This window comes from Rhinatrema bivittatum, chromosome 4 (assembly GCF_901001135.1).
Source record: "Rhinatrema bivittatum chromosome 4, aRhiBiv1.1, whole genome shotgun sequence".
In the NCBI taxonomy this organism is placed as follows: domain Eukaryota; kingdom Metazoa; phylum Chordata; class Amphibia; order Gymnophiona; family Rhinatrematidae; genus Rhinatrema; species Rhinatrema bivittatum.
In genome coordinates, this window is record NC_042618.1 from 102,227,810 (window position 1) to 102,237,979 (window position 10,170).

The window sequence follows — 10,170 nt, forward strand, 5'->3', positions numbered from 1 at the left end:
ACTAGGGCCCATGTGAGGTCCTCTTTATTTAGCCAGCTCTCTCTGCATAAACCAAAATTTAATAAAATGTTAAGGTTCTCCTTTGTTTTGTGTTGGCATCTCTCTACCTCACCAGCAGGCCGTTGCAGAAAGGTGTGTTAAGCTGAACACCCTGTTCTGCATACATTTCAACGCACATTTTCTGTGAGCAAAACTTACTGCTGATGCAGCAAGGAGTTTTGCACACAGAAAAGGGAATACTGCTTAGCGCCTTCACATGGAAATCCCATTCAAATGAGGGCATTAAGCATTACCCCCGCCCCGATGCAGAGACTGTATCTGGCCAGTGCGCCATTTTTAGCACTGGAAACTTAAGCTGGAGTTAAGTTTTCAGTGCTATGAAAACAAACAGTTAAAAAGTGTTTAAAAAGTTAATAAAACTAGTCAGAAACTCTGCGGGTAAGTGCCGGAAGCTGCTGCCACTTACCCGGATAATAACTGACTTATCCAGGTAAGTGGAGGTGGCAGCTGGTACATATCCTCATAAGTACTGACTTATCTGGGTAAGTGGTGGCAGCCACCACCACTACTTACCCGGATAAATACTGATTTATCCATCTATCTTGCAGAAGTCTACCTAGATAGCCTGTTAGGCAGTGGCTTACTGAGGGGAAAGGGGGACGGTCTGCCCCGGGTGACAACATGGGGAGGGGTGCCATTGCTGGCAGCATACAGAAAGGTCCTGCAGCAGCGCAGAGAAGTGACATGCAGACAGGGTTCCCACTCCCCCGCCAGCAAAAGCGAGGTCCTGTAGAAGAAGAGGCCAGCGGCAGATGAAGAGGCGCTGTGGTGCTGCGGCATTTCCCTAGAACTGGTGGCAGAAGAGGCCTTGCAGTGTTGCCAGCGTTTCCCCCGAGCCAGCGGCAGAATAGGCCCTGCAATGCCACCAGTGTTTTCTGGAACCGCTGGCATTTCCTGGAGCCAGCAGCAGAAGAAGAGGCCCTGCTGTGCAACCAGCTGCCGAAGCTGCAAAATGTGAGTGAGAGACTGGCCCTATGAGAGTGAGTGCCAGTGTATGAGAGGGGGTGTGTGTGTATGAGAGGGTGCCTGTGTATGAGAGGAGGCATATATATAAGGGTGAGTGGGGGTGAGAGACAGCAAGCATGTGTGTGTATGTGTGAAACAGGAATTGTGTGAGAGATACAGAGGAAGTGAGTGTGTGTGTATATGAGAGGGTGAGTGTATATAAGAATGTGGGTATGCCTGTGTGTATATATATGAGAGGGTGCCTGTATGCATGGGGTGGTGGGGGTGAGAGGCAGAGAAAGCATGTGGGTGTGTGTGAGACAGGAATCGTGAGATACAGAGGAAGCCGGGGGGGGGGGGGGGGGTGTATATGTGAGAGCAAGAGAGATGGAGGAAATGTGTGTGTCTGTCTTACACGCACCCACTCAAACTCCCTCTGACTCTCACCAAGCATGGATGTATGTGTTTGTTGGAGCATATTGTGTCTGTGTGTGTACCTCCAGTCCATGACAATCTCAGGGTGACAGGTATAGAGAGCGGGGAATTTTTAAAATCCTTAGTTTTAATTTCTGGGTGTTATTTGATATCTATTGTTGTGAAATATTTTATCGATGTTTAGGTAATTTGTAAAAATTTGTACAGGAGCTTCTAATTATTGAATATTTTATTTATCAGCTGTTTTGAAATGTATATTTTTAATATGGTTTTACTATTCTGATTGATTTATATTTCTGGATTATATTGTTTTAAGGAAGAGTGATGTTCTGCTTTTCTCTTGTTGCACTGTATACAGAATCTGGCTTGTTTCCAGTTCAGTTTTTGTCTGCATGTGTGTGTGTATTAGTGTGTGAGGGAGAAAGACACACAGAAGAATGATGTGTGTGTGTGTGTGTTAGCATGTGAGAGAAACAGGAAGCATGTGTATGTGTTAGTGTGTGAGAGAGACAGAGGAAGCATGTGTGTGCGAGAGACAGAGGAAGTGTGTATGTTAGCGTGTGAGAGATGGAGGAAGCATGTGTGTTTGCGTGTGAGAAAGACTGAGGAAGCAAATGTGTGTGAGAGAGATAGAGGAAGCGTGCCTGTGTGTGCGACAGGCACAGAGGAAGCGTGTGTCTCTCTCACTCACACATATGTACTTCCTCTGCCTCTGGCCAAATGTGTGAGTAAGGGAGCATACTGTGTGCATGCATGCATGCTGCCCGTCTATGACAATCTTAAGATGACAGATATGGAGAGCTGGAGATTTTTTAAATCCTTATTACTTTTAATTTTAATAATGTGTCTGCTGTTTTGAAATATTTTATCGATATTGAGGAAATTTTAAAATTATATAGGGGGGGGGGGAGGGTGTACCAAAGGAAGTATCTGCCCCAGGTGCCAAATGGGTACGCCACTGCCATCAGGGTCTCCACCCGCTTCACTAATTAAAATGTTTCACTTGTGGCGAACGCACATTAACAACTTTTCTGCGTTTTTAACTCCTGATGCGTTAACATATCAGTTAACTGATTTAAAAAACATTATCTTCGCTTTAAAATGTTTGCTGAAAACTAGCGTACTTTAACGCCACGATTTAAAGCCCAACTGCTTTAGTAAATTGCAAGGTTGAGCTTTAGCTTCGAAACCCACAGAAGAATCCCTGTCCTCTCGGTTTTTTTCAGCGCCGAACCCGGCTCCCTTAGCTTTATACAAGTCAGCATTTAGAAACTGATTTACAGCAGGATTACATTCTCTTTAACATCCATAGAATAAGCGAAGTAGTTAGTAACTCGCATTACACGTCACTTGGCACCAGCCGCTCTTAAACTCCTGATGCGTGGCTGGCGTCATTACGGTGCGACGGGGCGCGCTGTGGCCGTCATACTCCATGCTGAAGCGAGGTTTGTGGCGGTGGCAGGAGCTGGTCGGTGGTTATTGCTCGGTGCAGAGATGGAAGTTTAGGTACGGGGATAACCGTACACCCGCAAGGTCCCCGCTCGGTGAAGAAATGCAGGAGCAAGGGGCCGGGAAGCGGAAGAGTGAGGAGGGCGCTGCAGACGAGCCGGTTCAGCCGAGCAAGAAGCGGCGGGTCCCAGGTCCGAGGAAGCCAAAATCCGGCAGCGGGGAGAGGTACGTGCCCCCGCCGAAGAAGCGCCACCCCGGCGTGAGTTTCGGAGAGTCGCATTTCAGCGAGACGGACTGCTACTTGGAGAGTGGCCTGCGCAAGGTGCGGCCCTACTACTTCGACTTCGAGACCTACTGTAAGGGTCGCTGGGTGGGAAAGACTCTCCTGCAGGTCTTCAGCTCCGAGTTTCGAGCCGAACCTATAGAGTACTACCGAGCAGCAGCCGTGGCTGGCCGCCTGCGACTCAATGAGGAGCCGGTGCAGGACCTGAACACTATACTGAAGGCGAGTCTCTAAGCAGTAGTCGTTGGTTAATTAGGAAGATAGAGCCCTTTACTTTGATAGACTGCAGCCACCAAGTTTAGTACTACTTAATCCGCTAATATTTGATGTGAGATCAGAATGATTCTTACTTTCTTTATAACTCTTCATTTGTAATCTAAGTTAGAAGATCTTAGAGATAATCGTGTCTGGGGGTTTGGCTGCTAACCCCTCCTGAAAACTTCTAAATCCTTCTTTCATATTTATGCCACAGATCAGTGCCCTTTCTCTTTCTAGACTTTCAAATGAGTTATGGCTTGTGATTGCCACACTCCTACTTGTATATCCTATACCTATTTTTCTTCATTTGTCTGTTTCCTTTTCCTGTGTGTTATGCAATCCTTCCCCTCCCATGCTGGTTTTTCCTTATAACACACAATACAGAATGGATTCACATTTTTGGCTTAATTTCCTCGAGGGACATTGGTCTTTATGAGATCCTTATGTTTGTGTGTCTGTCCTCCCCCTTGTGTGTCTTCTCCTGCTTCCCTCCCCCCATCCAATAACTTATCTAGTTTCATCTAAATTTCTGCTCAGTGGTCCTAGGTTCATGCTTTTCATATGCCCATCATTCTTAGAATTTCTTCTTTTTGTTTTCTTTACAAAAGCAGTTCAGTTCACTTTCTCAGGGGAAACATAAGTTCACAAAACTTGCCATACTGGTTCAGACCAAAGGTGCATCAGGCCCATTATCCTGTTTCAAGCAGTGGCTAATCTAGGTCAAGTACCTGGCAAGATCCAAAAAGGTCGATTAGATTGTGTTGTTTATCTCACAGATAAGGTCAGAACATCTTGTGATGTCATGAAGCATGTGGAAAAGTTGCCTTGCCATTGGTTAATAGTCATAATCATACGCAAATTTCTGGGCATCATGAAATGTTCACATCATGAAATGTTCACACTTCTTACTGAATGTATTTCATTGGTGATTACTATCTTTCTGACAACTCCTTCTTACTTTCAGATGTTGGAAACTGCAGTATGTTGCTGCATAGTAGATTTGTTTTTCTTGCATTTATTTCTATGAATTATGGTTTCCTTCTCTTCACCTGAAGAGTAGCTAACCATCTAGTTCTAGTCCTTGCCTCTGAATTGCTTATCTACTTTATGTTTTTGTTTAGAATAATGACTTCATGAGGAATACCGTGCACCGTCATGAACCTCCAGTTACTGCTCAACCCATCAGCATCTTGGCTGAGAACAAAGACATGGTAGTTGTGGACAAGCCATCATCTCTTCCAGTGCATCCTTGTGGCAGGTTCCGACACAACACGGTCATCTTTATTCTGGGCAAGGAGCATAACTTAAAAGAGCTCCACACTATTCATAGATTAGACCGTATGACCTCTGGTGTACTCATGTTTGCTAAAACTCTAGAAGTATCGAAGAGGATTGATGAACAAATCAGAGAGCGTCAGGTTAGTGACTGTCCAATCAATGAAAAGATGATCCCAGTGGTAAGCACCATTTTAAGTTACCAAAAAAGAGAATGTCATGATTTCCAGCTTAGTTTCTGCTACTGTAGCTGGTAGGGGTATTGTTTCTGGGCAGATGAATGGAACGCTATAAGCATGCAGTCAAACAACTTTGTTCTTAGTAAAAAGACAATGCAAAACCAAAATACTGAAGGCCAAAGAGAACCCCCAACAGTTAAATGAAGTATAAATTTAAGCAAAGCACTCATGAAATAAGCAGTTATTTGTGAAACAAATGCCTGTCAGACTGAAAGTTTGTTTGCTTCATCAGTTTGTGAAATTTAAAATATAGAGGTTATAAATTTGAATCTTGAATGGTTGATTGCAAAGGAGAGCCTTGTTTGAATATACTTCATAGCGCTGTTGCGGGAAAGCACTCTTTTTTTTTCCTTGTCAGTAGTGCTGGAAGAAACCAGGTACCTGGCCCAGGTGAAAGGTTAGAGCTGGGTCCCAGACTAGATGGAGGATGAATTGCTGGTTTTAATGCTGGGGCCCAGACCAGGAGAAGGATGGGCTGCTGGGGATGGAGTTGAGCAGAGGAGGCTGACAGGGGTGAAGCCAGTGGGGGCAGAGCTAGTACTCCAGCTAGGTCCAGGAGTTGCTGCTGAAGTTGGGAAGAAAGATTGGTGGGAGGGCAAAAAGAAGTTTAAAAAAATGAAATTCAAAGCAACCCCCATCCCCCAAATATCAAGAATATTTTTCCCTAGTTTGTAAGAACTTTGTGGTGCTAAAGGATTTTTTTTTCTGAAAAATGTTTTGTCTGCTCATTGAGTCTAATACAGCATTCCACATCAGTAATAGAGATTCAGTGGGGAAATGTAAAGCAATACATCACATAACAGAACATTGAGATTGCGGTTAGTATGTTACTTTGGACAGTTGATAGAGCAAGCTGAAATAAGGTTTTTGAGTGCCTCACCTGAAAAGCTTGTAGTTTAAATCAAAAAAAAAAAATATATATATACACACACTAGGGCAAATAGAAGATGATGCACAAGGTGGAAGAGTAATGGGGGGGGGGGGGGGTGAGATTTGAATCAGTGGTGATTACTGTCAGTGTCATGAATAGATTGTAGACTTGCATTTTTCATCACTTAAATATACCATACTGAATTTATGTATCCAGCTTATCTGTTGTCTTTCCTTGTAGTTGGAGAAGGAATATGTATGCCGGGTAGTTGGGGAGTTTCCTGAAGGTGAACTGATCTGCGAAGAGCCCATTCTGGTTGTATCCTATAAAGTGGGGGTGTGCCGTGTGGATCCTAAAGGCAAATCCTGCAAAACCATCTTCCAAAGGCTTACTTTTAATGGCAAATCCAGTGTGGTAAAATGTTTCCCATACACTGGCCGCACCCACCAGATTCGGGTTCACTTGCAGTTCTTGGGCCACCCCATAGTTAATGACCCTATCTATAACGCACATGCTTGGGGTCCTTCCAAAGGTAAGGGTGGTAAGATTAATAAAACGGATGAGGAACTCCTCCAGGCATTGGTGGAAGAGCATAGAAAGAAACAGAGCTTGGACATTTTGGATCTTTCAGAAGATAGCCTGAAGCTTGAAATAGAAGGCAGAGACTTTAAAGATTCTGGAGTCTCCCAGCCCGCTGAGGAAGACATCTGTGCGGACTCCTCTGTGAAAGAGGACAATGAGAACGAAGAAAGAACTCCAGAATCTTCCCTAAGCCCTGATATTCTGATAAAAACGTGTAAAACAGTCAGTGAAGGATGTGATCCCAGTGGACAACAAGAAATATACAGGATACCAAAGGACCCTTTGTGTGGGGAATGTAAGATTGAGAGGCAAGACCCATCCCCCAAGGATTTAGTGATGTATTTGCATGCCCTGCGGTACAAGGGAGCAGAATTTGATTACTCCACCACAATGCCTGAGTGGGCATTGGAGAACTGGCAGGAAGACTAAAAGGCATTATTTTCACTTCTGTGCCTTGCATGTAACCTGGCTGGAAAGTGTAGGATTGCCTGCAGCACAAGGGTTACTTTAGTTGTTTTTACAGTTTCTTCCTGTTTTTCAAGAAATGGGGAGAGAAGGATTTTATTATGACTTGTCAGGGCTGTTGCAAAGCTTCATGCTCAAATAACCATATTAAAATAGATAATGGTGCTGTAGGCTTTGCTAGTGGAATGCAGTCTAGAATTCTGCATTTATCATCCATCTTGGAAGAGGTATTGTCCTTGAACTGCAATTTGACTTTCAGACCAGCGGGCATAGCCTTTTGTATTGTTTTTACAATAGTTATGCCAAATCAATAAAAAAAAAATACGAGAAAACAAGATCTGGGGACATTTTTAAACTTATACAGTTATGAATAATTGCATTTTATTATGTTTACACCAGCTTATGAATTGGGCTATGAAAATCCATTTCCCTGTATTAAAGTTGAAAGTTTGAAAGCTGCCAAAGTAACCTAAAAGTTGTCACTTCAACTTACGTGACTGATTCAGAATTGAATGCTTTCCCCTCTCCATGCTGTACCAAATTGTTTACACTGTCCCAGTCACCCAGTGATACCTAACAATAACGATGCAACTAGAGAATGGGTACATTATTACAAATTATGAATGTAACTTAGTAAGCAGATGTAGATGGAAAGCTTTCACATTGATGATGTGTGTGAGTGGTGGAATGGACACAGGGGATTTTACCATTGCAGTATTCTATACAGTGTAACATGAAGGGTTGTGGTTCTATGTCTCTTAAGACACATCACAAATATACAGGACCTTGATGGAGGGTTGATCTGTAGTGCATGACATTCATCATCACTTTTTGCCATGATTCTCCTGTTTGTTTTAAGCATTGTAAATCATCATTTTTTAAATTCTTGTTCTTCAAAATAGCCATTTGCCCTTTTCTTGGTCCTATTGCTGTTTTTTTTATTAGCATTATTCTTTGGATGACTTTTTAGTTTTATGCAGATATTTCTTATAGACTTAAATTTTGTTGGAATACAAGGTGTCCACGTTCTGTTTCCATTATTTCCCTTATTTCCCTTGCTATTAAAACTCCCCAGGTGGCAGTTGGCTCAGTGGTCCATTGGCAGTGCTGTTGTGCAGGAGACCTATGTTCCTTGGGAGAGCTTGGGCTTGGTATCCTGCATTCACAGCTCCTGGGAGGGACTTGACAGTACTTTTGTGCAGAGTTTTGGAGAGAACATTTACTGAGATTGTTGATTTTGAATGGCAGGACAAAGAAAATGGAGGATGTCATTTGAAAACAACCTTTTTAAACTACTGACATTTAAATGGTTAATTGCTTAAATAATATTTACAAGACAGGCCACCTGCAGGGGAGGAAGCATGGTGAAGAAGCGGGGCCTGTTCCTGCTCTGCGCCCAGGCACCGATAACAAAAATCATGTCCATCGGTGATGGACACGATTTTCCCACATGAAGAGGACTTGAAGCCCAACTGCCTCGGATCTATCTTTTTTGACATTTTGGAAAAACATTTTTGTTCACTGAGAACTACTAAGTCCTGCGTGCGATCCTGCGCGCAGAAAGAACAGACTGAGGAAAATCCGTTTTGCTGCATGGGAAGGCATGTGCAGGCGAACAGAGCAAAGCTCTGTATTCTACTACACAAGCTCTGCCTACCGGGCCTGATAGAAAGTTCCCATGACAGCATGGCTTATTCAGCCCTGCTGTCAATGGGAAATAGCCCACATCTTATTAATCCTCTTTTGTTATGATGGTGTGCTAGTTTCCTTTAAGCAGCAGAAATTTCCTCTTAAGTATAAGTAGTTAATGTGGGTCACTATTCTATGAAGTGCCCCTTACAACTGCTTAGTGAATTTATTGAATTATTGTAATTGTCCTATGAATAGCTATTCTGGTCCCTCTTTCCTCAAAAGTGATCCATTATTTTGTTTTTCCTGTGTGTGCACAACTTTTTTTAATCCCTCTTCTCCTTTTGCACTTTTTCATGCAGCTACTTAGAGGCAGCCTTTATGCATATATTCAGTTTTTGTTTACATTTTCGTTTAGATACATCTAAATCCTGCATTGACTTCAGTGAGTGAGAGACAAAGCTCTGTTAAAATCTATTCGCAGTGCCCTTTGGCCATCCGCTACCTCTTGCCTATAGGAAAGTATAATATGGACAGTGCAGTCCTTGCATCAAGTTGAACCAACGTGAACCATGCTATATAATTTTTGGATTTTTAGCTTGCCTTTCCAAATGATGCTAAAGTTGACTTACAACATTATTCAAATTCAGGCACTGTATATATAGTCTGTGTTAATACTGTTAAAATGCGAAATTGTTGGTCAGGAAATACCTAATACCCCTTTTGCCTTTTTTAATTTTAGTGGTATCCATGCCCAGCCTTCAAACTGCAAACAGGCCAAGTTTTCAGGATATCCCTAATGAATACATATAAGAGATTTGCATACAGACTGCCTCCATTGCATGCAAATCTATCTCATGCATATTCATTAAGGATATCTGGAAAACCTGACCTGTTTACATCCCTTGAGGGCTGGGACTGAATACTGCTGTTTTTATGGTGTCACTTGGATTAGTCTTTTGAAATCTTGATCTAAGGAGAGTGCTGTCCATATTTTTCTTTCTTTCATATCTTAAATAGAATTTTTCCATAAGTTCTTGAGTAGGGGTCTTATTTTGCAATGACTGAACACCAACAATTTGTGTCAAACTGTGCCTTCTGTGCTGCTCCATGCAAGTTAAAACCATTCACCTGCCCCATGCCTTCTGCATGGAACAGAGTTACTACCTTTAACAGACGGCCAGGGGAGGAGGTTTAACATGGCACGGAGCAGCACATTACAGGAGGACCTTGCGAGACTGGAAGATTGGGCACCCAAATGGCAGATGAAATTCCATGTGGACAAGTGCAAGGTGTTGCATATAGGGAAAAATAACCGTTGCTGTAGTTACACGATGTTAAGTTACATATTAGGAGCTAGCACCCAGGAAAAAGATCTAGGCATCATAGTGGATAATACTTTGAAATCGCCGGCTCAGTGTGCTGCAGCAGTCAAAAAAGCAAACAGTATGTCAGGAATTAAGACGGGAATGGTTAACAAAATGGAAAATGCCTCTGTATCGCTCTGTGGTGAGATTGCACCTTGAATACTGTATACAATTCTGGTCACCGCATCTCAAAAAAGATATAGTTGCGATGGAGAAGGTAAAGAGAAGGGCGACCAAAATGAGGAAAGGCTGAAGAGGTTAGGAGTGTTCAGCTTGGAGAAAAGACGGCTGAGGGGGGATATGAGAGAAGTC

The 10,170-nt window shown here is 42.9% G+C and overlaps 1 protein-coding gene across 4 annotated transcripts; it reads left to right on the plus strand.

The window, feature by feature from the left end:
• The first annotated feature begins 2,551 nt into the window (after positions 1 to 2,551).
• RPUSD2 (RNA pseudouridine synthase domain containing 2) lies at positions 2,552 to 9,827 on the plus strand. 4 transcript variants are annotated; one of them, XM_029598561.1, is made up of 3 exons: positions 2,552 to 3,211; positions 4,552 to 4,887; positions 6,056 to 9,827. In XM_029598561.1, the coding sequence occupies exons 1-3, from the start codon at positions 2,873 to 2,875 to the stop codon at positions 6,824 to 6,826; spliced, it is 1,446 nt and encodes a 481-aa protein (XP_029454421.1). In that variant the 5' UTR covers positions 2,552 to 2,872; the 3' UTR covers positions 6,827 to 9,827. The 4 variants fall into 4 exon arrangements, with proteins under 4 accessions (XP_029454421.1, XP_029454419.1, XP_029454422.1 ...); XM_029598559.1 differs by having other exon boundaries at positions 2,558 to 3,394; XM_029598562.1 differs by having other exon boundaries at positions 2,559 to 3,211; positions 4,552 to 4,848.
• The last annotated feature ends 343 nt before the right edge of the window (positions 9,828 to 10,170 follow it).

What these genes read in the sequence shown, in the direction of transcription:
- RPUSD2 (XM_029598559.1), top strand. Translation starts at nt 2,873, where the DNA reads ATGCTGAAGCGAGGTTTGTGGCGGTGGCAGGAGCTGGTCGGTGGTTAT. An exon ending in ACCTGAACACTATACTGAAG is followed by an intron (nt 3,395 to 4,551) that starts GCGAGTCTCTAA and finishes GTTTTTGTTTAG; the next exon opens with AATAATGACTTCATGAGGAA. An exon ending in ATGAAAAGATGATCCCAGTG is followed by an intron (nt 4,888 to 6,055) that starts GTAAGCACCATT and finishes CTTTCCTTGTAG; the next exon opens with TTGGAGAAGGAATATGTATG.